Source organism: Thamnophis sirtalis, unplaced genomic scaffold (genome assembly GCF_051295495.1).
Source record: "Thamnophis sirtalis isolate CommonGarterSnake01/CBP01778 unplaced genomic scaffold, rThaSir2_p1.2 scaffold_1, whole genome shotgun sequence".
In the NCBI taxonomy this organism is placed as follows: Eukaryota; Metazoa; Chordata; class Lepidosauria; order Squamata; family Natricidae; genus Thamnophis; species Thamnophis sirtalis.
In genome coordinates, this window is record NW_028261381.1 from 148,811,634 (window position 1) to 148,839,422 (window position 27,789).

Genomic DNA, 27,789 nt, shown 5'->3' on the forward strand with positions numbered 1-27,789 from the left:
TATAAAATTGTGTTCTATCATTTTTAATATTTTTAATAGTTATTATTTATGAATGACAGCTCTGTTGTATGCTGTCCACTGTCACTTGTTTTGTTAAATGAATGTCTATACAAATTTGAAAGATCTAGAACTTTTAATCTCTGAGTAATGTTTTATTGTACAAAACCCTATCAAAAGAATATGAATGCTTGAGGTGGGAAAAATAAATGAAACTTTGATTATGGGTTTAGCGACTACATTTATTTGTTTATATAGTTATTATTATAGAAAAGTAAAAAGTTGTGGTTTGAAATTAATGCTTTATTTTACTGCAACAGAGGGAGTCAGAAATCAACACTTCCCACCCATTCCTTCTCACTTCTCTTTCCCCTTCGCTCCCCCCACTATGTCTTCCTATTTGCTTTTGTAGTTTGCATTTTATTCTATAATCTAATAAAATGTTTAAATGGAAAAAAAAGAGAACATGACTGCAAGAATGTTGTATTACATTTGGCAACTTTCCAGTTCTGACTCCTGATGTTTCAGAGCAGTAAATTACATCTTTTTTTATTTAATTTATTTATTATTAGACTTCAATACTGCCCATTTTCTAGAGGCGACTCACTTAATCCCAACATTTGCTAGCTAATTATAATTTCACTGAAAACTATTTACACACCTGTGTTTTATTTCAGCAATGCCTTATTTCTTTTCATATTTCTTCTCAATGTCAAGAAGAAAATGACCATTAGCTTATCTGAACGGTCATTCTCTGGGCACTGCAGGAGAGTCCAAGTATGGGTTAACATAACCTATCTGCCCTAGGACTGAGTAGATTTTTCTTTGGTCACACCTCCTTTGCCTTCTCAAGGTCAGTTTAAAAATGAACTCTTGTCTGCTATAGGATGCCCATCAGGTAATCTAATTATAACTCCAAATCTTGGATCTTCCAAGAAACCCTGGGCAGGTTTGGACTCTACTGCAGCACCCAGAGAATGACCGTTCAGGTAAGCCAACGGTCATTCTCCTGTGCACTGCTTGGAGAGTCCAAGTGTGGGACATACCCAAGCTATTGTGTCCCAGGGAGGGTCGATGTTGAGTTCAGAGCATCCAGAGCCAAGGCAACTTGCTGCAAAACACATCTTCCAAAGAAGGCTTCGGCTGAGGCAAAGGTGTCAATTTTATAATTTCTGATGAAAGCTGTGGGGGACGCCCACGTAGCAGCTCTGCAAATGTCAATGATGGACGCCTGGGTCGCCCAGGCCGCTGTGGTGGCGGCACTCCTTGTGGAGTGTGCCATCACACGACCCATCACAGTCCTGCCCTGATGTTCATAAACCATTTTTATGCAGGCCCGCAGCCAACATCCAATGGTTGAGGACAAAACCTTACGGCCCAATGATCCAGGTTGAAAAGACACAAAGAATGACTCTGAATGTGTAAGGTCCTTAGTTCTTTTCATATATATGCGGACTGCTCGTCGAACGTCCAGCTTGTGCCAGGTGTGTTCCTTGGGGTGGTTAGGCCTGGGACAAAAATTCAGGAGGATCACCTCCTGAGATCTGTGAAAGTGAGAATTCACCTTTGGTAAAAAGGAGGGATCGAGATGAAGGACAACGCAATCATGATAGACGATACACAGCTCCGCCCTGACAGAGAATGCCGCAATCTCTGACACCCTCCTAGCAGAGATAATGGCTACTAAAAAGGCAGTCTTAAAAGTCAAGCGATGAAGAGAAGCGGTTCTCAATGGTTCGAATGGTGCGGTAGTTAGGGCTCGCAGAACATATGGTAAGTTCCAAGACAGGTACCTGTGGATCGTCTGAGGTTGAAGATTGGTTGCTCCCTTTAAGAAACTCTTGATCTGAGGGTGTTGAATCAAGGACTGATGAGAGTCTCTAGCCAGAATAGTGGACAAGGCTGCAACCTGGAGACAGAGGGTGTTGGGCGCCAAGCCTTTGTCCAACCCTTCCTGAAGGAAGTCCAGAAGTTGGGGTATGGATGCTACGGCGCTTGCACCAGGTGGAGAACACGGTTCAGGTCACATCGTAGATGCGTGTAGTGAATGGCCTCCTGGATGCTTGAATGGTCTGGATGACCTCGTCAGATAGGTTTTGTTTCCTCAGGAGATCCCCTTCAAGTGCCATATGGCTAGTTGGAGCCACTGGGGCTCTGGATGACTGATGACCCGCTGGCTGAGGGAAAGTTGTTCCTGAGGAATTCTCCACAGTTTCCTTACGAATAGATCAACCAGGTCCACGTACCAGGACCTCCTGGGCCAATGCGGAGCTACCAGTATGAGTTTCGACCCCTCTGCCAGGAGTTTTTTGATTACCTGCAGGATGAGCAGCAGGGATGGAAAGGCATACAGGAGACCTGGGGGCCACCTAGACCTCAGCGCATCCGTCCCCTCCGCCTGTGGCAAGTGGTAGCGCGAGAAGAATCTCAGGAGTTGCATGTTGAGTGCAGTTGCAAACAGATTGACTTGTGGCTGCCCAAACGGCGCACTATCTATTGGAACAGAGGTGGATGTAGGCGCCACTCTGAGTTGTCAATCGTCTGTCGGGTCAGCCAGTCTGCCCTTACATTGCTGGTGCCAGATATGTGATCCGCTCTTATTGATGTTAGATGTTGCTCCGCCCAACGGCCCAGGGCCTCCGCCTCTGCCATGAATCTCCTGGAGTGGGTGCCGCCCTGCCAATTCACATGGGCCTTCGTTGCAATGTAGTCTGTGAGTAAAAGAACATGGCGACCCACGAGTTGGGCTGAGAATTGTCTAAGGGCGAGCCTGGCTGCTCTCAGCTCTAGCCAATTGATGCTTCGAACTGCCTCTGTCCATGACCATCTGCCTTGTGCCAATTGACCCTGGCAATGTGCCCCCCAGCCATAGAGACTGGCATCTGAGGTGACCACGATCCTGACGGGTTCTTTGAATAGGCAGCCCTTCTCCACTGCTGTCGACTGCCACCACCTCTGGGAATGAACCACCTTCAACAGGAGTCGAATCTTCCTGGGGGAGTTGCTGGCTTTTGCTCTCTGCATCAGCAATAAGAACCACTGCAGTTCCCTGGCATGCAGGTGAGCCCAGGGAACCACATTTAGACAGGATAGCATGATGCCAAGAAGCTGCGAGAGTTGGACAATTGGCAAGGAGCTGGCCGGGCAGCATTGACGAATTCTGTTCTTGAGGTTGCGAAGTCGGTCTGTTGAGAGAAACATCTGGCATGAAACAGAGTCTATTATGGTGCCCAAGTGTTGGATGCGAGTCACCGGTTCAAGGTGGCTTTTTGTCCGATTCACCGAGAACCTGTGGTTCTGTAGGGTGCATATGGTGATTTGCACATCTTTTAGCACCTGGTGACGAATCATTGAATGAATGATGATGTTGTCTAGGTAACATTCCAGGTGTATGGGGGCAGGTGCGAAGTTGAGCCGCCACCGCTGCAAGAAGCTTGGTAAACATTCTGGGGGCAGATGAGATGCTGAAGGGCAGGGCCCTGTATTGATAGTGCCTCCCATTGTAGTAAAACCGCAGGAACTTCCTGTGCGATGCATGTATGGGCATATGCAGATAAGCTTCTTTCAGATCGATGGATGTGAGCAGGTCCCCTCATCTTATGCAGTCCAGGATGGATTGGAGGGACTGCATCTTGAAGCATTTGTAGGCCAGATGTTGGTTCAGGCACTTCAAGTCTAAGATGGCCCTCCACCCTCCTGAGCTCTTGGGGACCAGGAAGCGAATGGAATAAAATCCCTTCCATTCCTGGTCCATGTTCTATGGCATTTATTTGCAGCAGATGTTCAATTTCTGCTTGCATGAGGGATCTTTTTAGAGGATTTCTGGCCAGGGGAGGGAACATTAAGAATGCAAATGTCAGCCCCCTCCTGATGGTGTTCAGGATCAACGTGTCCATGGTAATCTCCTCCCATCGGTCTGCATAGAGTTGCAGATGACCCCTGATGGGAAGGTCACTCCGGTGGTCACTTGCCGTGCCTGAACTGGCAGTTGTTGGAACTACCACAAAATGGCTTCCGAAAGGAACCCTGGTTCTGCTGTCTGCCCCGGGACCCAAAGCTGTTTCTGTCCTGGCCCCTATCACTAGGCTGGTTGTATGACCTCTGATAGGAAAAGGAACCAGAGCCCTTTTTCTCACTCTTTTTAAAAGTAGAGGGAAGAGTCTTTCGTTTATCCTTTGTCTCTATCAAGAATTTCTCTAAGGGATCCCCAAAAAGGAGAACCTCCTTTGAACACGGCTGAAGCCAGCTTCCACTTGGCCTTCATGTCCACCTGCCAATGTCGGAGCCACAGCAGGCGACGTGAGGTCACATTGGAAGCCAACGCCCTAAAAGCGAACTTTGCCGTGTTCAAGGAAGCATCCATGGAATACTCCACAGCTGTGATGATCTCATCGAGATCATGACGCCATCGAGAGACCTCTGAGGGAGGTTTTGATCTCAGCTGACGCAACCAGAGTAAGGAGGCCCTTGTAAAGAAAGAGGCGGAGGTGGATGATTTAATGGCCCAGGCAGCCGTCTGGTGCGTCTTATGACAGGCCTTTTCAGACTTTTTGTCCTCTGCCTTAAGATCTTCTAAAAGATCTGGCGGAAGGACCGAGTTGTAGGTCAAGGACACCACCAGGGCGTCCACCTCTGGCAACTTTAAGATATCTTCTGTTTTAGATTCCAAGGAATACAGGGACTTGTCACTCCCACTGGGATTGGCTAACGTCCCTGGCTGCGCCCACTGGCACTGCAGGACGTCCATGAACAGGTCAGGGACTGGAATAAGCTCCGGGTCTGGAGCATTCTCCTTTAACACTCCCTCCTTAGGATCTTGGGAGGAAGCAGGAACAGCCTTATCTTTGGGTTTGGCTCCGAGCTCCGTAGAAGCCTCAGCCTTGTGCAAAATGGCCTTAAACGGCTTGAAAAGGCCTGTGAAGGCCAGTTTATTGGGGGGCATATCCTTGTCCTCCAACAATTCAAACCCGTCCGCAGCCTCCTCCTCCCAGACAGAAACCTCTGTTGTGACAGAGGTACCCGGAGAATCGGGGCTGTGGACCCTGGCCTCAGTGTGGTGGTGGCCGGGCTTAAGACCTCTGCCACACCTGGCCTCCTTTTGGTGCATGGCTTCCACCACACCCTGAGAAATGTCCTGGGATATTGCTTCCCTCATCTCAGCCAAGAGAACAGGGCCCTTGTCTTCTGCAGGTCTGGACCTGGAGAAAGTGAAGCCTCGTTCCCCTCTAGCTGGGGCTGAGGAGTCCTCCACATGGAAACAACCATGAAAGGGCTCCAACTCCTCCCTTACTGAGGAGCTGGGGGAATCTGGGTAGCCCAGGGAGGCTGCAGGGGACCCAAACTGAGAATCCCTGCTGCTTAGGGATGGCGACTGATCCCTTTGGTTAGAGGGAGAATCCCCTCTCTCAGATCTGGGTGGAGGAGAGGCCGAGGGGGACTCACAGACTTGAGGGAGAGGCGGCGCTTGGTGCCTACTGGATCTCTCCCTTGGGGTCTCCTGCCTCTTATCACCCTGGCTCTTGGGGCCCTTGCTCCCAGAGGAACTATGGGATGATTTCCCCCCAGTGCCCTTCCTCCCCTGGTATGAGGGATCTGGCCTGCTGTGCTTCACAGAGGCCCCTGCCAGCTCCTCTCATGGCTCCAAACTTTCAACAGCCATTCTGAGGATGAATCGCTGGAATGGAGGTTGAAGCTACAGTAGGGAAGGACACTAGACACTGACCAGCCGGCTCCGGAGTGTCTGCAGTTCCGCTTAGGAGCTGGAGGCTGATTAAAGTACCAGGCCACTCCAAAGCCGCCTCCTGAGATAGGAATTCTTCTGGGAGGGAAGGTAGGCCCTGCCAGCGCCCCAGACAGGACCAGATAATCCCCGGTGGCGATCTGCGCTGAGGTGGTGAAGCGTGTGACGTAGCTCTCTCTGGCAACTGACTGCCAATTTGGGCTCCAAAAATGGCCACCGCAGCTTCGGCGCTCAATAAAGAGCCCTCCAAAACCTGCAGGTGCCTGCAATAACAGCCATTAGAAAGCATGTGAACTCATTGCTTCAAAAGCACTCTCTGGAAACGCCGCCGTGGAAAATAGGGCTCTCTGAAGCCTTCCACTCTGACAGGTGGCCAGGGACACACAGAAATGCTGCTGCTGTCCCCGCACTCACCGGCACTCGCCGGCACCTGCCGGACAAGTGGTCTTCACAACTCAAACTGCTGCGGGCGACCAGCAGCCGGTCAGAACCTGATGATCACCTCAGCAGCTTGAAAATCAAAAGGATTCTTGCAACAGAAATCCCTACACCTAACTCTACACTAGAAGGTAAATCAATTTTAAAAGAAAATTCCAAAGCTACTATTATCTAATATAAACTGTCTGGAGAGTCCAGTCTATCTATCCAAGGACTGAATAGCTCCCCAAAACTAGTTCTATCGGGTGGACTGAGTTTTTTAAACTGGCCTTGAGGAGGCAAAGGAGGCGTGACCAAAGAAAAATCTACTCAGTCCTAGGGCAGATAGGCTGTGTTAACCCACGCTTGGACTCTCCAAGCAGCGCACAGGAGAATGCCTAAGCATACACTGCTTTTAATACTACTCCCAACTTCTAAACAAAAGCTGGCTTCTGATCAGCACTAAAATTTACAGAGGATGTGTGTCCTTTACACACTGGAGCCAGTCTTTATTTATTTATCACTCTCAATGTATTTACTATAATTATCTGTAGGTCACCTACTTGAATGACTTTAGACAGTTTACAACTATATATTTATACCAGTGTTTTCCAACTTTAGTGTCTTGGAGATGTGTAGACTTCAGAATGCTGGCTGGGGATTTCTGGGAGTTGAAGTCCACACATCTTCAAACTGCCAAGTATAAGAAAAACTGCACTGCACGTTTATTGTTGTAAAATAAAAAAATATTCAAATCATTTAAATCTTAACAATTTTGCTTCTGTCTTCCATAAAACCCATTCTCTAAAATCCATGTAGAGGAAGGAACAGCCTTTTTCTCCAAAGCAAATGTTGGGAGAAGCTTCTGGGTACAAACAATGGAAAACTCCTTTCATCTATTCTAGCAGCAGAAATTCTCTCCTGGATTATAAATGACCATTCTACTAGCAGGAAGCAAATACTAGATATAACTGAATTATTTGAACCCAGAAATAGTCTGAATAACAGTTGTAATAAATCTGGACTGAAAGAATAAAATGGAATGGAATAGAATGGAATGGAATGGAATGGAAGGGAAGGGAAGGGAAGGGAAGGGAAGGGAAGGGAAGAGAAGAGAAGAGAAGAGAAGAGAAGAGAAGAGAAGAGAAGAGAAGAGAAGAGAAGAGAAGAGAAGAGAAGAGAAGAGAAGAGAAGAGAAATCTAGGAGGAATGAGGGCTGAGAGAGTTTATTTCTACAGTATTCTACAATACTTCTACAACCAATGGAACAGGAGGTGCCTTCGGAGGTTGCGGGAGCTTCATCACTTAAGACTTTCAAGAAGAGACTGGACTGCCCTCTGTCAGAAATGGTGTAGGGTTTCCTGCTTGGGCATGGAGTTGGACTAGATGACCTACAAGGTCCTTTCCAACTCTGTTTATCTGTTAAATCTGTTAAATAGAGTGGAATGGAATGGAATAGAATAGAATAGGAATAACAGATTTGCAGGAAACCTTATAGTCATGGGAGTCTCACTGTGCAACAAATTCTTTCAAATATACAATGCTACCAAAAAAACCTGATTGATTCCTGCTTAGCCTTCCATGGTGAAGACATATAGAGAAGGGCTTGTGAAAATAAATTCAATATTTTCATATAATCCCATGTTCAGTGGCCAGGAGGATCTCCCTCCAAATAACGTAACATAACATGATTTAAAAAATCTCAGAAAATAAACAATTCTTGATTTCTACCCCCCCCCCCACCTTCTTTGAACATTTATCCCAGAATATTACCAAATTTTTCCCACAAAACCAACCTCTTGGGGAGCAAAGGGGATGCTAGAAATTACCAGTTTCTCTCTGTTTGTTGTTTCATTATCCATCTCTTTTTTCTGTTTGAGTATATCAGTGTGGATGTCCTCAGTCTCATGCTGAAGTCTGTATTTAGTTTTAAGATGCTTCGGCTTAATTTGGGGTGCATCTATCTCATCCTTCATACAAGTCTGTTCCAAACTGATGGAGTCCATTAGAGCAACAACATCCTGTAGTCTGTCTTCAACTTGACAAAGAATATTATACTGTACCTTAAGTGAAAAAGAGCAAGAAGATCATAATGACAAGAGAATCTGTGCAGTTGGCAATATTATAAATATGCTATAGGAGAGAATAAAATAGTTAGGATAAAACACTTGTGACATTTTTCATAAAGAATTAGATACTTGATGAAGAAAAATAAACAAAGGGCAATGTCTTTGTCAGGGGTCATGCTTGTTCTCTGATTTGCACAGAAACTGATATCCATATTCATTTAAATACATAAAGTCCTTGACTTACAAGAGTTCACTTAGTGACCATTCAAAGTTACAATATCACTGAAAAAAGTGACTAATGACCATTTTTTTACATTTATTAGCATTGCAGCATCCCCACAGTCACACAATCAACATTTGGACAATTGACAACTGGCATGTATTGTCCTGGGATCATGTGATCCCCTTTTGCAACCTTCTGACAAGCAAAGTCAATGGGGAAACCAGATTCATTTAACAACCGTGTTTCTAACTTAACAACTGCAGTGATTCACCTAATAGCACTACCAAGAAAGGTCGTAAACTGGGGCAAAACTCAAATATCTGTCTTCCTTAGCAACATAAATTTGGGGCTAAATTGTGGTCGTATGTTGAGGACTATCTGTAAAAGAAAAAGCACCAATTTCCAAGGGAATGCACATTTAGATCTACCTTGTTCAATGAAATGAATGAGTTTCAGTGGTGGGTTGCAGGTGGTATGCCCCGGTACGGGCGTACTGGTGCCTGCCGGGAGCACCGGGTACCATTCCAGTACAGTGCTCCGGAGGACCTACCCGCCCGCCAGAGCTCCTTGTCTGTATTTGAGCTCTTTGGAGCTTCTGCGCATGTGCACAGAGTATACGGCGCCTGCGTGACACTCCGCTGAGCAGCTGGAGCGTTGCGGAGGCATCACAGAGGTAAGGACACATGTACGCACTGCTTGCGCGTGCATGTGGGAGATGCCAGGCCCCGTTGCACCGTACCGTACCATACCAGTTGCACTGGGATCCAGAACCCACCACCAGAGTCACATGAGGCAGTGCTGACACTAAATTGCTTTAAAAGGAATATCAATTAGTTACTTGATTCCCAGCTGACTTATCTGATTACTAGGTAAGTTGTGTAAGATGACTCAGTTGTATAAGAAAGCATCTGTGGAGTACATAGCAAGAGTTCTTTTTAGCCTTGTTCAGTTTAATTGTTCATATGGTAATCTTGAAAGCAATCTCATTTGACATTGATAAAAACTCTGCACCAATAATCAGACTTAAATAAAAAAGTTGCTGTTCGTAAAATTCTAATTTTCAATATTTCTCTTTCTTGTTTTGTCAACCATCATTTTTATTCTGGGATGGAAACACTGTTGCCTCAATTTCATTGAATTTAGTTCTTCATTAAGGTCTTTGACAAGGGAGAGTGAGACCCCCCTCCCTTCATTGTGCTTTAGGTTTTATGGGTTTTAAGTTCCTTGATTATCTGTGAATCATTCCAAGTCCTGATATTCAGAGGCATACAAGTTTAATATATTATCATTATTATTGCATTGTTACTCTTTCAAGTTCATTGGTTTTTCAAATTCACTGGAAACAAAATTCCTCCTGACCTGATTTTGCTCTGTACCCACAGGCTCCCGCAGTTCCTCTAGAGAAGTCATCAAAAGTGTAGTCAACTCTTCACACTGCTGGTGCCCCTCAACACAGCCTTCCAAGAGCTTCGTTGCATGCTGTGATTTAAGGAGAAACTCAAGATTAAAACCAACATGCATAGATAGTTGTCCAATATAATAAAGTATGTACTGCAGACTATTAGACTTCTCCATAGGAATACCATATTATCTTCCTGGACCCATATACAAATAAAGAAATATATATTTATTTAATAAACAACTTTATATAGCTGCCTAGAACCACTGTGTTAGAGTTAGGCAGCCTTATGAATTCAATAATTAATTAAATGTTTACAAATTAATTAATTAATTAATTAAATTACCCAGCTGGTAATTGAAGCGGCATGCTCTAGGACCCATTTCAACCTATCCTATCTCTTTGTTTGAAACAAATCTAATCCCATGCCTAATGAACATTTATATTGCAAGATATACACTAATAGTGTTTCATTTTGGATCTTCCAAACCAGTAATCTGCTAAGATGCCAACCTGTAATCGGCAAAGAAGACATTTGTAGAGATGCTGTAAACTCATCAATGATTCTGCACTGAAGCTATTAGTGCATGTCTCCAAAGAACTGCGTTGCTTTGTTAGTTCATTTAAGAGAAGTGTTAGGCCTTCAATTTCTTTCAGAAGTGCAGAATAATTGTTTAACTGACTTTGCACTTGCTGTGAATTGGGATGAATATCAACATTTAATCCTTGTTTCTGCTTCTCCACTTCATAAAACAGCGCTTTGATGGCATCTTCTGTCTGCTTCACTTGTTCCATTTGATGCTGGAGTTGTTCCTGATCCCTATGACAGGGAAAAAATGATATCAGTTTAACAGCGGACTGCCGAATATATAGGAGAAGAGAGTGACAAACTTTTTTCATGTTTGCCATAAGAACAGGGTAAAATGCTAAATAGATTAATAGATATATCATACTTATAACCTTAAAATATATTTAATCATCAACTTCTGGAGTCCCTGCCTTATTTACCCAATCTTTTTGTAACTAAATTTGTTCTTTTTAAAATTAAATTTTATTTATTTATTTATTTATTTATTTAATTTGTATGCCGCCCACTCTCAAATTTTAATTGTCATTATTTGCCTTGAATAATAACCCATATGAAGTAAAGGAATGGCCTATATTTTAATATAAATAAAGAAAAGTGTATTTATAATTTTTTTTTCTACAGTGATTAGTCATAAGCTTGCAGAAAAAAATCTTCAGTTTTCCAATCTTCGGTTTCGTCAATATTATCTGAGTGGACAGTTTTTGGAGGAGTTTTATACTGGATGATATTATTATAGAGTGACTCTTCTGCATTTTCAACTCAGTAGACATTTTCATGGTGTAATCTAGGCTACATACCTCAGACAGCCAATAACCAGATGAACAGTGGAGTCCCAGTTCTTTTGGACATCAGAAACTATCTGCTCAAGAGCTAAGTTCTTGCTCTTATCGTCGCATTTCAAATGTTTTCCAACAGTTATGATAGTTTGCAATTTAGCACTGCCTTCCACCTTCAACAAAGCAATCTCCTGTATTGTAAGAAATAACATGAAGGTAATTGATTTTACTCAGTGTTTTGACCTAGCACCCAGGCCAAATAACATAGTAAAATTATCAAGAGAAACAACCCTTTTTAAAAAAATTAATTAATTGTCATTCTAATTAAATCTCACACAATGAAAGTTAATAAAATATTTCCAGTTCTTTTGTTAATTCTCTAAATATTGAAAGACATTGCTAATATTGGAGAGAATTGGAATGGAAGATAAGTAGGATATGTCTGCTGCCTTGAATTATTTGTAAAAATAATAATGGTGGGATACAAAGAAATGTCAAATAAATAAAATGAGTGTTTATTAAATTTACAAAGTACTTTTGTCAAGTACTAGTAATTAGGAACATGGGCTGAATTCAAAGCACTATTTATTACATGCTACCTATACACAAGAATTTGATCGACTAACAGTCAAGCCAAATTGGTGCCAGATAAGCGCCAACAGAATTCACAAGGGGCTCAACTTGGGGCTCTTGGCAGGACTCAATGACTCCTTACTGATGACATGTTCAACCCCGCCATTGTGCTTGCCCTGTTCATCTTCTACAGCTTTGATACTGAACTGCCAAAATACTGTTTTGCTATTTCACTAATTTAATTTGTGGTAGTAAAAGATAAGGGTTCTAAAACATGGACTGAGCATAATGAAAAACTGACAGAATAAAGGGTCCTAAATGTGGGAAAGACCACTAACTGACACTGTTGCCAAGACAAGCTCTCAGAGAAAAATAGATATTGAACAAAAATGCTGTCCCATAAGATGCAGGGACAAGTTATCCATTGGTCGCAGATTCAGTATTATTACTATGCTGATGATACCCAATTACACGTTTTGACTATGGCTTGGACAGGTGAGACCATCAAGATCCTCTGTCAATGTCTGGAAAATGTTTGGCCTTTAATGGAGAAGAACAGGCTTTGGCTCAAGCTTGACAAGACTGAGTGTCTGTGGCTATTTTGATTCTCTGAGCTTGGATTCATCTTTGGTCCTGAATATAATTGTACTTCCCTTTTAGGACTGGCATGCAGGAGCTGGTGGCAACTAAGCCCAAGGCAGCCTTTGCACAAATTTATCTGATGCACCAAATATGCTCACGTTACACTTTACTTTGTGGCTGTACTAGTTGTCAATATGCTTCAGGATGCAATTCATGATTTTGGGTATACCTTGAATTATTCTAATTATACCTATAAAAATATACACTTTGATTATTTGAGGGCTTCTTATCCATGGGTTTGACCTGTCCTATGGATTCTAACATACCTAGCATGCTGTGGATTCCATCGATTAAACAAGGAAGTAGGCTTCTTTGTCTTACTGCAGCCTGCAGAACACAATTCAATCTGAAATTCATATGCCCACCTCCACCTGGTCTTTTTTAAGCAGACTTTTACTACCTGTCTCTATCCCAGGTCTCAGTTAGAATAAGTGGTTGATCTTTTCTGGAATATTTTAATTGATTAACTGACTGCTGCTTTCTCCAGACTTTCCATCTGGCTTATGTATTCAATGTTATATTGAGGGTTTTTTTAGACAAATAAATAAATAGTAGCAGCAAACAGAGAACGGAACGGTTAAGACTAAAATTCAAGAAAAGTGTCAAGCATTGTTTAAAAAGGTTTTTGAAATGAGAAAGGACTAAACAAAGAAGTATTGGGTGGTTGTTTTATTAATAAAATGTAGAGGTTCAAGTACCTGGATTTTGAGCAATCTTTCTTCCACTGATATCTCAGATTCTTCAGCACTCATCTCCAAGACAGGCTTTTTTATAATTTCCACCCAGCAAAACATGTTCCTGACAAGTTCTTCAAAGTGCTTTCTTTCTACACAATACATCTCAGAAACTCCAAGTGTTTTCTGTACATGATTAACCAACCTCTTGTATTTACTGACAAACTGGGCAGATTCTAGAACTGCTTCATCAATGAAAAATCCTGAGTTTTTCAAATAATTTGCCCGGCAATCAAAAGAATCAAACCGCTCCCTGTAAAAGAACAACAATTATGTGAAGTTTAATTGTCATCATTATTCCCCAGGCTTTACCTACATCATCATTCATTAAATGTTGTCAGAACTGGGCAACTTGGGTCAATTATCAACCTTCATATAAGGCAACCATGCCAACTTTTTTCCCAACTGCATTCAATAGTCATTTTTAAATAGGTAGAGATTGATAACTAGAACTCAGAATCATTATATTTACTCTTTTGCCTATGTGGGGAAACATACATAATTTTGTGTTCAATTGTGAATACCAAATCTTTGAAAATATATTTTTAGACACAAACATTTTCAGTAGAAACATGAGTATTTCACTAAAACTAGCTCTCAAGAGAAGAACAGAGTTAAATGACTTGCTATAGCTAAGACAAAATACCTTTTTTTGAGTAGATTTTGATAAAAATGTTCAAGTTCTGTCTTCTCTTTTTGAACTTGTTGCCATTTTTCTTCTTGAGTTCTTAGCCACTTCTGCAGACTCTTAAAGTCCTTTTCAAGCCTTCAAAGAAATAGAATAAATACTTAAAAGAGAATCCTGTTAAGCTGTAAAAAAAAACAACCCATGAACAGTACCACTTAATGCTATACAGTAAATTAATTTTGAGTCTAGAACAGCAAGTTTACCTATTAATACTTATTTACTTATTTAGTGCTGTAGGAGGAGGAGGAGGAATACATCAATCTCAAAAATTATTTTGTGGGGACTAGATTTAAAGTCCATCTAAACATTTTGTATCACAATAGAGATGAGGCAAGCCTAGTTCATTTTGGCTTCTTACCTAGCAAACTCTTGAAGAAAGTAGTGAAGCTCAATTTTTCGTGCCTGACATTTGGAAATTACTCTTTGCAATTCCACTTCTTGGTCCCTCACCCAGTTACTCAACTGATGGACATTTTGTTTGGGCAAATAGTTTTTCACCTGGTTCAGAACAGTCTTCACCTCATCAATATCACTGCCTTTGTCTTCAAAATTTAGGAAACTCTGGGGGAAAAAACTCATAATGAGAGATTTATCCAAGATCAGCAATATCTTTTTGCTGGTGTCATTGTTTGATATGTTTTATAGTTTGCTCTGTCTGTCTATCTGTCTGTCTAGCTATCCATCCATCCATCCATCCATCCATAACACACTCCTTGATTGTTGCAATAAGTGACAATTTCTGAATAGATTATAACCTATTATTAATAGATCAGCACCTACAAAACTGATTTTTCATTCAACATTGATGCACAATTTTTCAATAGAATTCAATTCTCACTCACATTTTTCTTGGCATAGTCAAAAGAAACCATTAATATGTAATGGTGAGTAATCAATTAATCAAAGGCTTCTATCTCAAAGCATCCATTCACAGACAATGCTTTCATGTGGCTGTGAATGATTCATTACTCTGATCTTCCCTCCTCCCAATAGGTAACACTGCCCTGGACACACATATACCGGAAATGATTGGAGTATTCTATGCTTCTGATAAAAAAAGAATCCTTCACAGAAGAAATTTATCCCTCTGTTTCATGATTTACTATTCCAATCTTGATACACTTCAAGACTGAAATGAGTACTTCCTTTTTCATTGAAGATAGAAAGAGGGGTGGGGGGGGGGAGGAAGCAAAATTACAATCTCTAGTACAGATAGTCCTCAACTTACAACAGTTTGTTTAGTGACCATTCAAAGTTACAAGAGAAGTGAAAAAAGTGACATATGACCATTTTTCACACTTATGACAATTGCAGCATACCATAATCACCTGATCAAAATTTGGGCACTTGGCAACTGACTCATATTTATGTTGGTTGCGGTGCCCTGGGTTCATGTGATCACTTTTGCAACCTTCGGACAAGCAAAGTCAATGGGGATTCACTTAGCAACCATGCTACCAAGTTAGCAACTGCAGCGGTTTACTTAACAACTGTGGCAAGAAAAGTTGCAAAATAAGGCAAACTCACTTAACAAATGTTTCACTTAGGAATAGAAATGTTGGGCTCTAGTGTGTAAGTCGAGGACTACCTGTACAAAGGTTCTATTCTTGATCGAATCATTGTTCTGTTAGTCAATAAACTTGTAGTTGGTTTGCTATGTCAATATTTATTGTCACCCATCTTAATCAAATATAAAACAATAGAAAATGCAATAAAAGATAATAAGTAAAAATAATCAATTCCTCAAATAGCAGAAGTCTCAACAAACTAGGCTCAACTAACATCTTGAACCTAAAACCTAAGACAGTGATGGCTAACCTTTTCCAGACTGAGTACCCAAAATGTACGTGTGGACCTGAAACCCCAAAAATACAACATGCATGAGGCCCCCTGTGCATGCAGCCCCAGTTAAATATTTCTAGAACCATAGCCTTATCAGGATAAGGGCCGGATATCTGGATAACTCAAGATAGTAGCAAAGAATTCAATTTTTCTAGATATTTTTGTTGCCATTTATGGTTATTCAGATCTTGTAGCCCAGATCTTGCAGCCAGGCATTAACACTGTGCTCCCCAAGGTACATTTACCAAGAAAGAAATTCTATGAACCATCCCCACACTAAGTTTACATTTGCTGTTGTTGTTAGCTGCAAAGTCGTGTCTGACCCATTGAGACTCCACGGACAACGTTCCTCCAGGCCTTCCTGTCCTCTACCATCCTCTGAAATTTACATAGCACAACTTTAATCTATTTAACTAGTTCTGCTCTTTCGTATTCTAAAAGAACACACAATACAGAATATGTGAAGCTAAAACACACCCTCAGTTTTAATGTGAGAAAAACATGGCTAATTGATTTAAAATTTGAAGAATCCTGAAGGAAAGCAGTCAACGCAATTTGCAGTCTTACGCCTTACCATTAGTTGATGAATTTTCTTTTCCACCATCTCTTTTGTTTCAAAGGAGCCAAAACACTCTTCCAGAGAGATCTGGACATTGCTGAACCAATCATCAAAATTCTTACACTGGTCTGCAGGAAGATGCAGTTTAAATTTTGAAGAAAAAAAAAGATTAGTAGGATGAAGAGACAGAGGGCTTCATTATTTGAATCAAACCAATTAGCTCTGTCGTTGCTGGGATTCTCTTGGGCCTTGGAGGAAAAGCCTTTAAAAATTTAAGTATCAATCAGAAAAACAATTTAAAATCCTTGAATAATTATTTAACATTGAAAAAGAATCATAGGTATAGATTTTAAAGCAAATTGAAAAAGGAGGCAGTTTTCCCTGCACATAATTATATCTTTAAAATTAAATTACAAATTTATATTACTATCCACTTACTACACTAAGTATATTGTAAGTATATTAAAAATTTGAAGTAATTACTTCATGAATGTTTCTAAACAGTTTAAGTATTATATTCTGTTCCTTTATGTGGCTCAAAACACTTTTATACAAAACAACTGTAAATTCAGACTATTTTCCTCAGTTAAAATTTGCTTTTAAGGAAAACAGGGACTGCGTGAAATTGGCAATTTAAGAAAAATAAAAATAACTTTTCACTCACAGTTCAAGAGATTTGTAAAGTGATCCTGAAATATTTGTTTTTTTGAATTAAATAAGTCAGTGATACTTGTCAGCAGCTTCTTTAATTCAATAACATCAGGGTTCAGATAGCCTGTCCCTTTCTGAAGCAATTTCACGTGTTGTTTTTGATGAAGAATCTTCTGATGTATTTCCTAAATAAGAAAGGGAATATCATTGCCATGTTGACAGAAAACCTATCTGGAAATAATTTTGGTAAGCTAGGTCCTAGAAAGTCAAGGAAATCAGGAACATTAAGAATGCTCAAATGACATTTGTTAGCACCTTTTTAAAGAAGTTGCATCTTTTCCTGGGATCATACAAAGCACAGGGGGAAAAATGGCATCCTGTGACAAATTACCAGGAAGCGGGAATGAACCAGTCAGCCATAAATTGCAAGGGAACCAGAATGAATCAGCCTCTAAGGACACCTGGCCTAGGAACTGAATGGGAAACTGTAGTGAGAAGTGCCAAACATCCAAGCTTTTCCCAAAAGACATCCTATTGATCAAGGGGGAGAAGGCAAAGGAAGGCTGGGGGGGGGAGTAAAACCTTTGCATGGGAATATTCAGTTCTAGCTTTACTTTCACTGCAACCACTAAACTTTAGTTTCAATCTCAATCTCAATTTCAATCATTTCAATCAAATGGAGTTAATGGTCTTTCTTTCCTCAATGTCTGACACATTTGAATTTAAAGATATGACAAAAGATATGATGTGCTTATTCCCACAGGCTCTGCATCATTCCTTCACCTACTGAATTTAAAACTCTGTACAGTCATAAATAATAGCAATCATATAAATATACAATTACCAATGTCCAAATGTAATAATTTGACAATGCTGACATAAGTAAATGTGATTGGATTTTGTTTTTAATAAGTTTTTGAAACTAGTTAATAACCTATATTATGTTCACATATACTGCTAAGCAAGATTTCAAACTAAAACTTGCTGAGTAAGTTAAAACAATCTGACTATGATGTAACATAATTCAAAAATCACATTATGGCTCATTTATGTGTGAATCTTGCCCACGTATAACTAGATTGTGCTAAACCTATGTACACTTGTGGTTTTTTTACTTATATGCCCATCGATTGTGGTTTAATATTTTGTACAAACTCAAGTCTCTGAATCCTGGTTCATATTAATCATGATTGAGACTGACATTGACATAATTTTAACTACTATGAAAGGTAGCAGGACAATGGAATATGGGGAATTCATATGGAAGAGATTGATGGAGCTCCCAATTTTCCGATCCCACTTTAAGTTCAACCATTGAAATTCCGTCTATGTCGTTATAAGAGCAGTTCAAAATATTATCTGTAGGTAGAATGTCATTTGCATTGCCAAGCAAACTAAAGATGCTTCTTTATGGTGTTATGTATGTTTGAAGTACCTCCAATTTTGTAAAAATCTCCAAAGGATCAGATGGAGATAAAGCTTCCAGAAGAGATTCTGTCATTCCAATTTGAGTCTTGGCAAGATCAAGGTCTCCTTTCAGCTCTGTTGTACTGCCATTGACTTTGGTGGGTTCTGACTTATTTGGTAAATGCTTTCTTATTAACTCCATTTTGTTCAAAAGAGAAGATTTAATAACCTGAAACGGAGCAAAACAGATGCCAAATTAGGAGTTCTCGTTGATTATTTTAGTAGAAATTGGAGAGAAATATTGCTATACGTATCTGCCTTCTGCTTAAATTACAATTTCCTTTTTTTGCAAGAATTGATAAATACATCTCATATTTTAGGTATACCCAAGATTTATTTAAAAGGTTGAAACTAATTGTTACTGAAAAAGGCATTCCATTTTCAAATTGTTTTCTGTTTTTCCCTTACAATGTCTACATGATAACATTACAGTGTTAAGTTTCTTTCACACCAACACAAAATTTTATAATCTACTGAGTTTTGTTTCAGAGATTCCCCTTGCACACACATGCGTGCTAACTCTAGGGGGTGGTACTCATTTCCATTTCAAAACCAAAGAACCAGCACTGTCCAAAGACATCTCGTGGTCATGTGGCCGGCATGACTAAATGCTGAAGGCACATGGGACGCTGTTACTTCCCCACCAAAGGTGGTTCTTATTTTTCTACTTGCGTTTTCACATGATTTTGAACTGCTAGGTTGGCAGAAGCTGGGACAAGTAACTGGAGCTCACTCGGTTACATGGCGCTAGGGATTCAAACTGCCAAACTGCCAACCTTTCTGATCGACAAGCTCAGCGTATTAGTCACTGAGCTAGGCTTAAATCAAGAAAATCAGTTCTAATTAACGAATGAAGGCAAATATTGGATAATATTGCCAGATCCAATCTGGGTCGATCACCGGCACCTCAGGGAACTCTGCTCTAATTAAAATTGCCAAGTTTGTTTTCATAACAATGTGTTTGCAACCATGTTCTATCATAACCTAGCATTCAAAGGAGATGTTGATCGACAGCATCACAAATTATTAAGGTCAACAGGTCAACCAAAAGCAACAATATATTCAGGACAGAATATTTCTTTCTTCAGAGAAATCCTTTTTACTTTGCACTACTTGTTAAAATAATTTCCCCATAACTTAGGCAGAATATTTCTAGCATTTTTTTTTGAGAACATCACTGAAAATATTTCCTTTATTTCATGGCCTGCCAAGGATGTTGTAAATGTTGTGCAAATGTTTTGTTGCAATCCTCCCTCCCCAAAATGTCTAATTTAGGTGCTAAGCATCTTTATTAGTGTTATACCCTCTCCTGACATGCAACAAAGAGAGGATTATGAGAAATATCCCCTTCTACACAGATATTCAAATACTTACGAGGAAGGCATGCCACACATACACACACAGATGCACATACTGAGGCACAAACACACTTATAAAATTTCCTAATTGTAATAGCCAGATACTTCTGGCAAGGCAAGTTTCCAGAGATTTCTGTTTCTCAGAATTACACAGAATTAACCTATGTCCTAATCTTTTAAATCTCAACTAAGATGACTAGGAAGGGAAAATAGCTGAATTAGAGCTATTGCTTCTCACCTTTAAAACTCCAGAAAACCACTAGATGGGAGCATTTTTAGCCTGGATATGAGCCCAGCTAATTCCTGACCAACTCAACCTTTCTCCCTTGAAGTTAAAGAGCAAGGAAGGGGGCCTTCTTGAGGTTTTATTCCTATAGTCATCTAGACCTGATGGCAAAAGAGATCTTTACAATTTGTTTTTTCATTATTGCAAGGCAATACGAAGGCATAGAAAATCTTTTTGGGACAACAAAGATGTGCAGGCCTATTATGTCAACTGCAATCATAATTTTTGTTAATCCTCCTCTTTTACCTGTAGTTCAAGTGGGGGTTCAGTGCTGTTAAGAAGATTCTGAATTTCATCCACCTGTGTATCAAATTCCTCTAACTTTTTTTCTTGGAATAGGACATCAGCCTGAGAAGATACAGAAAACAGGTTATGTACAAACTATCCAATTGTAAATTTTATTTTACCAGTTATTATTGAATGAAACCATAATCCGCTGCCCTTGAAGGTTGTTAGAATCAACAACTGGGCCAAAATACAATGGCATAAACAGTTATGAATACAACTCAGGATACCCATGTAGCACCTCTGCTATTAAACTAGTCCAGGGGTGTCAAACTCAAGGCCTTGGGGTCAGATCCACCCCGCGGGATGCTTAGATCTGGTCTGTGGGGCCGCCCTGGAAACAGCAAAGGGCTTGCCCGTGGTGCCTCTGCCAGCAAAAACAGAGTTCAGGGAGACCATGCAAGGCGTATCTTGGCTATGTTTCTGGCTGCAATGGCCTCCTGCAGCCCTCTGCCAGCTAAAATGGAAGGCCGGGGAGGCCACACAAACCGTTTTCAGCAGCAGAGAGCTGCATGAGGACATCATGGTCAAAAATGGAGCCTCAACAAGTTATGTCGAGCTGGCCGCGCCCCCTGGCCACGTGCACGGCCTGACCTCCCAAGATCAAACACACCCCTGATGCAATCCTCAATGAAATCGAGTTTGACACCTCTAAACTAGACTGACTATCACTGATGATTACCTCCTAGGAAGCCCTTCAAGGCACACAGCCTGAATACCAGAGCGATTGCCTCTTTCCCATCTTTTCTGCCTCTTCTGTAAAATCCATAGAGCCCAGCTAAGGAATTCTGGGAACTGTCTTAAAGTTGCTGGGATTGAGAAACACTCCATTAAGCAATGTAATTTGATAAGAACTAGAAGGCATTTTTCGCATAGCATCTGCTCTTTGGAATAACATCTCCCTGGAGATTTAGGCTGCCCTGACCTTTTGAATCTTTAAATCATCTCTGAAAACCTGGGGTTTATTCCTCTGACTCGGGAACAGGCCAGGATATACCCAAGTGGTGTTCAGTGTTTCTATTAAAGTATGTGTCCCCCTTCCATTAATTTGCTTTTGTTTTTAAGTACTTTTGGTTTTATTTTGTACACCACCCAGTGTTGAGTTGGACAACCTTATAAACATACCCACCTGGCATTTTTGAAGAATTACAGGTAAAGCAATGACTGAAGAGAACTTGACAAATATTGTTATTTGTATAACAAGGCTCTGAGGATAGTCCCTCATAGTTTGGTCATACTTGTGTGGCCCCACACTCTGACCCTATTCAAATAAGTCCTTAAAACCTGGCTTGGACTAGAGTGGTTGATAGGCACTTTGAGATATTTGTGGTGATGATATTTCCATGATGTTTTGCATGATTTTTGTACTGTTCTAATAAATAGACAAAGTAAAGGCTTTTAGATGGCTACAGTTTTCAAAATCCCTGATTGTGGCCTTGCTACATGTAGTTAAAGGCTTTGAAGGAAGCCTTTAAGTACATGTAGCAAGGAAGCCAAAATAATATTGGTAATATTTATCTGGTTACATAATGTAGCAGGGTTTCCATATATTAATATAATCTTCATTTATTGGTCTCAAGCTTTTTGCAGTGATAGATTACACACTTCGCATATCAAAAGGCTCCGAGATCAATTTCTGCCATCTTCAGGTACGATGGAGAAAGACTGTTATTTGAACTGTCACAGAGTTACCACCACAGATCTACCATCACTAATGTAGGTAATGAGCAATATGAGGGAATGATTTGACTGAAAATAAAAGAACTTTCTCATGACAGAAAAATTATTTGCACTGGATTCCTATTCCTTTTTTAGAACAGGCTGCATCTTAATATAAGAATGGTAAGGGTTTTGAAGACCTCATGTTAAATTTTGTTGTTAACACCTACTATCATTTTGAATTAAAGTTCCCTTTTCATGATAAAAATAGCTTTTCAAACATATCTTTTTCATATCTGCATCTCATAAAGAAATGCAAGGAATTTTATGAATGAATCTTATCATTGCATTCAAGCACAGAGAAGAAAGCCAAGTGGGATGTATATATTCTCCGGGATTGGGCTGCCTGTAAATTTAACAAATAATAAATGAATGAATGAATGAATGAATGAATGAATGAATGAATGAATGAATGAATGAATGAATGAATGAATGAATGAATCATCCTGGAGGCAGTATTTGTGGTGATCAATAAGCAAATGGAAAAAAATAGCAGAAAGGATGGCACTATAGAAAACAAGGAGGAAGAAAAAAACAGAACTTTATATCTTGAGTCACACCGTGAGGGCATTGTCCCGTTCTTCCATTTAGTTTAGAAAAAGTTGCCCACACTTACGGAATGACAAATAATCCCCATCAACCATACCTCCAATTCTTCCAATTCCTTTTCAGTCACGTTCCCATCTTCTAAGTTCTTCTGAACTGTATCTGACCATTCATCAATCAAACTGGATATGTTAAGAAGCCTGTCCCATAAAGCCAGAGCTCTTTCCATGTTTTCACAATAGCTTTCAGTCCGCTCATTGATCTGGAAGAGGGAATTATGTTTTCCAAAAAAAGAGAAAGAAACGGAACATAAAACGTTCTAATCAAGCAAGAACATGAAGAGAAAGGCAAGGTAAAATGAAGCTAGACACATAAAGAAATAAGGGGAGGGAAGTAATCCAATGTTCCCATGGGATACAGCCAGTTTCTTGCCAAATATGGTTTTAACAATTATCATATCAAAGATCACAATAGCTCTCCAGACTCTAGAGACAGGTTTGGCAAGGTGGCTTGGTTTATTAGATGGAATCTTCTCCCAATAATGTGTTCTAACTGGTTTTAGTTAGAAACTGCCTGAGCATATTCATTAGGCAGTCAATATCCTTCTCTGGCTTTTTAAAGCATTGAAGTAACACATGCTTAAGATCTGCGCTCATGGAAAAACTCCTGGGAGCGCTAAGCAATATAAACAGCACAAGACAATATTGATTGTTTGTTTACATCTTTGAGAATTATCTCCAACAAGAATTTGCATTTCTTTGAGTCCCACTTTGTTTTAAGCATGCTCCAATTATAACTCAAATTTCCCTCCTTTTGGGTTTCTCATCATGCTATATTTAATTTCATTTACTTTGAATAATACTTGGAAGTCAAAATTAATTATTACAATGAACGATAATCTGGAACATCCTTATAGTTAGCTTATATAACATACATCCAGCCATCGGTCCACTATAGCATTAGCCTCATTCTCAAATGGGGGCTCCTCAAAACTCTTCATTTTGTTCACTTGAGACTGAAGATTTTTGCACATTTGGTTTAATCTATCAACATCTTCAGAGCAACTGTTAAATTCCTCCTTTGCCTTGTTGACCTATGAAAAGATGAGAATAACATTTTTATTTTCCACTTGGGACTTCTGAAGTGGCTCTTTTATGCCCCCAAAACACACAAACACAGGCAGTGGAGCACTGACCTTTACGACTTGGCAATTATAAAGCTTTTGTTAATGACAGCTTTGTTCCCTGTCAGACAATATTCTGTTTTTAGTACATCCAGCTAGACAATGAGAAAGGAGGGCAAAGGTTTTGGAGCAACAGATGATCGACAACTTGTCCTCTTATTCTTCTAACAGAAAAAATAAGCATGAAACTCTGCATACTTTGGAGGGGGGGGATAGAATTCAGATCAATTTCTTTCCTTAGAAATGCCAATGCAGAATTGAGCCAGATCAGGAATGACAGGGCAGACCTGTGTTTTAAAGGCCAATACCCTTAAAAAAAAACCTCTTTTTGCACCTGTGAATTAATAAACTGGAAATATAGCAATTGATGTGTGAGAAAATGCTCATGGCATTGTTGAATCCAATTAAAACAATCTTGGAAGAAATGAAAGATACATCACACATAAGCATTTGGATTCTGACTCTTATTAGTAATTACATTATGCATAAGCTGGGGAGAATCCTAAAAGATCAGAAATGAGAAATTTTTAAGCCTTTATTTAAGTAACAAAGATACAGAAGAGATGTCAAGTTTTTTCTGAAATGGAATGACCCATTTCAAGTCCTCTTTGAGGTAAATTTAAATCTTTAAGGCAAGCAAAGTAACAAGTACCTATTATCAAATTCTGAATCATCCACCTCTTTTCTTTATATTTTTTGTTAATGTTGACAGTGTTGCCTATTGATAAACTTTGTTTCCCATTCAAGCATGGAAATATTGACATATTCAAATATCCTAAACAGGTAGTCCTCAATGTACAACAGTTCATTTAGTGATTGTTTGAAGTTATAACGGCCCTGAAAAGAGTGACTTATGACCATTTTTCACACTTATGACCACTGAAGCATCACCATGGGTCATGTGCAACCTTCTGACATGCAAAGTCAATAGGGAAGCCAGATTCACTTAAAAACTGTGTTACTAACTGAACAACTACGGTGATTCACTTAATAACTGTGGCAAGAAAAGTCATAAAATGAGGCAAAATCCACTTAACAAAGTCTCACTTAGCAGCAGAAAGCTTGGGCTCAATTGAGGTCGTAAGCCGAGGGCTACCTGTATTAAGATCTTGTTTCAGAGATATATTTCATAATTTATGGAAAGTTGGGTACCTGTGAGTATTTCTTCCTCTATCCTACAGTAAGATACATGAAATGTATCTATATCTTAATCAACAGGAAGTTTTGCCTATAGACATGGTAACATTTGAAAAATCTCAACACTTGAAGGAGGAAGCCTGGAAGAAGCCCAAAGTTTGTTGGCTTGGGAGCCTTGTATCCTATCTCCCCTTGGAGTGTTGATGGCAACACGGTACACAGGTGGGGCTTCTCCAATGAATCTCTGCTAAGATGACCGTGTTCCATAGCAGAGATAATTTGTTTTCAGATTGTATCTGTGGCAGGCTGGGAGGAATGCAATTGGTGCTTAATAGGTATTAGCCAAAGGGCACCAAGCAATGCATCTCTGGACTATAATCTACCCAGATTCATAATTCCCATTTCACTAGAACATGCTGTACACACTCCTAGAGTAGGATTATTAGGATTTTATCTTTGTTCACTATGAATCTGTAAGTTATTAGCTGTACTGGATAGGCAGCAACAAACCAAAAAATAAGACACCGTTTCTGCCCATAAAACATAGTGTTCTTGAGCCAGACACTGGCTGTTCAAATTGAGGATAATACTCTGAACTGAGGGCTTTATAGGATTTCATGACTAGGGATTAGACGGGGGGGTCAAACTCGATTTCATTGAGGACCACATCAGGGCTGCGTTTGACTTCAGGGGCTGGGGTGGGCGAGGCTAGGGTGGGCATAGCCAGTTTGACCTCACTCGTGTCGGGGGAGCCTGTGGTGGCCCAAGCACTCTGCCAGCGAAAATGGGCTCGTGAGCTCCATTTTCAGCTGGGGCAGCCTCCTGCAACCCTCTGCTAGCAAAATAGAGCTTGTGGGGCATAAAATGGCCCTTGCAAGCTCCATTTTTGTTTGGTTTGGTTGCAGCCCTCTGTCAGTGAAAACGGTGGTCGGGAGGGCCACACATGGCCTTTGCGAGCTTTATTTTCAATGGCAGAGGCATTGCAGGCTAGTCATTCGCTGTTTCCAGGGAAGCCCTACACCCCATCTAAACTCCGCATGGGCCAGATGTGGCCCAAAAATCTTGTGTTTGACACCCCTGGATTAGACCTTTGTGTCAACTGATGATATACTGTACCTAAGCAGTATATAACTGATGATATATTTAAAACATTACAGCTGTCTTTTAATGCAGTGATCAGCAGCAAAGGAGGAAAAATACTTATGAATAATTGCTAGGTCTTTGTTTAAAATGAAAGCCTTCCAGTTGTCAATGCATTGTGCCCCGTATCCACCACTGAATGCTACAGGGTGTTGTTCATTTGCAAAGAACCAGAGAAAGTGGTTTCCTCGGTACAAAAATTCCCTAAAACTTCACCTTAGCAATTATCTTCTGCAGGTTTTCTTTTCCCATGTAAGAGGCTTGCTGTGATAGGGCATTCTCTTGCTTCAGAATAATGCTAGTCAAATAGGTTTTGCAGCTTTGATATTGCTTCAAGAGATCCATTGTGCTTTTACAGTAGTCACGCCTATAGAAGGGAACAAAGCCAAAAGAAAATTGAAGACATTTACACATCTGCCTAAAATTAGAGAATCTTATTTTTGAATGATTATGAACACGTCAAAGAATCCAGTGTGCCCATTCAATTTCAAAGTAACTAAGCTTTTACAAAAAGGTGGAAGAGAATTAGTAGCCTTTAGGAGTAAACTAGGGATTAAATGCAGGAATATTCTTTCATAGTTTCATATACCATCTTAGAGGAAAATTAAAATTAGAATCATACTACATAAGGAGAGGAGTTTAACTTATTTCCAGTTTTGCATCGCCCACTCCTAAGCTGGTGTTCTAGTTATGATAGATGCCTATAATTGGCATCTATTTATTATGAAGATAACTGATCATGTAAAGAGAAAAAGAGACTAAAAGTGTCTATGTCTCCCACAATTGGGACTAGCAACTTGGTCATTATGCAAGGCAGTTGTTAAATGAACACACACAAAAGTTGTAATATTTGAAAGTTGAAATCTTATTTCCAAGTAAGAGAACTGACCCAGCCAGGATTCATGAGAATTCTGGCTTTCTATGAACAAGTCAAATCACTTGCTAAATATATTGCTTGTGTATACATTTTTCTTGCCAAATAAATTTTCTTTTTGCAATTTCCAGGCACATTTTTCTTTTTATAGTATTTTAACCAAAAGTTAAAATTTTGGTTAAAACCAAAAGCAGATAAATAAAAACAAATAAAAAAGTTAAAACCAAAAGCAGAGACATCACCCTGCCAACAAAAGTACAAATAGTTATGGCAGTGGTTTTCCCAGTTGCAATGTATGGCTGTGAAAATTGGACCATAAGAAAGGCTGAGCACATATTGAGGCCTTTGAACTCTGGTGCTGGAGAAGACTCCTGCGAGTCCCTTGGACTGCAAGGCGATCAAACCAGTCATTCCTAGAGGAGATCAACCCCGACTACTCTTTAGAAGGCCAGATCCTGAAGATGAAGCTCAAATACTTTGGCCAAGTAATGAGAAGGAAGGACTCACTGGAGAAAAGCCTAATGCTGGGAAAGATTGAAGGCAAAAGAAGAAGGGAACGATAGAGAATGAGGTGGCTGGATGGAGTCACTGAAGCAGTATGTATGAACTTAAATGGACTCCAGAGCATGGTAGAGGACAGGAAGGCCTGGAGGAATGTTGTCCATGGGGTCACGATGGGTTGGACACAACTAACAACAACAACAAACCAAAAGTTCCAAGTTGATTTTTCCCACAACCACAGGCAGAAAATGTATTTTGCTCTTGGCTTCCAATAACTGACTTGTTTGACAGACTTAATAATTTTGATAAACATAAACAATTTTTTCATGAGTTCTTTAACTTCCAATTAAAGGAGATATCAAAAGGAAGTTATGAGTGATCATTTATGAGTCCA

At 40.1% G+C, this 27,789-nt stretch overlaps 1 protein-coding gene across 1 annotated transcript in view; it reads right to left on the reverse strand.

Moving 5' to 3' along the window:
- The window catches only part of SYNE2 (spectrin repeat containing nuclear envelope protein 2), a 247,724-nt gene that overhangs the window by 144,198 nt on the left and 75,737 nt on the right, over positions 1-27,789 (reverse strand). The window contains exons 30-43 of the mRNA XM_087727378.1: positions 26,237-26,387; positions 23,495-23,653; positions 22,661-22,822; positions 20,257-20,358; positions 18,335-18,535; positions 16,913-17,084; positions 16,264-16,376; positions 14,206-14,408; positions 13,806-13,925; positions 13,124-13,412; positions 11,232-11,401; positions 10,359-10,665; positions 9,806-9,925; positions 7,951-8,217 (exon numbers count right to left, since the gene is read on the reverse strand). Of these exons, the coding sequence (XP_087583504.1) occupies positions 7,951-8,217; positions 9,806-9,925; positions 10,359-10,665; positions 11,232-11,401; positions 13,124-13,412; positions 13,806-13,925; positions 14,206-14,408; positions 16,264-16,376; positions 16,913-17,084; positions 18,335-18,535; positions 20,257-20,358; positions 22,661-22,822; positions 23,495-23,653; positions 26,237-26,387 (2,536 nt within the window). The remainder of the gene's footprint in view (positions 1-7,950; positions 8,218-9,805; positions 9,926-10,358; positions 10,666-11,231; positions 11,402-13,123; positions 13,413-13,805; positions 13,926-14,205; positions 14,409-16,263; positions 16,377-16,912; positions 17,085-18,334; positions 18,536-20,256; positions 20,359-22,660; positions 22,823-23,494; positions 23,654-26,236; positions 26,388-27,789) is intronic.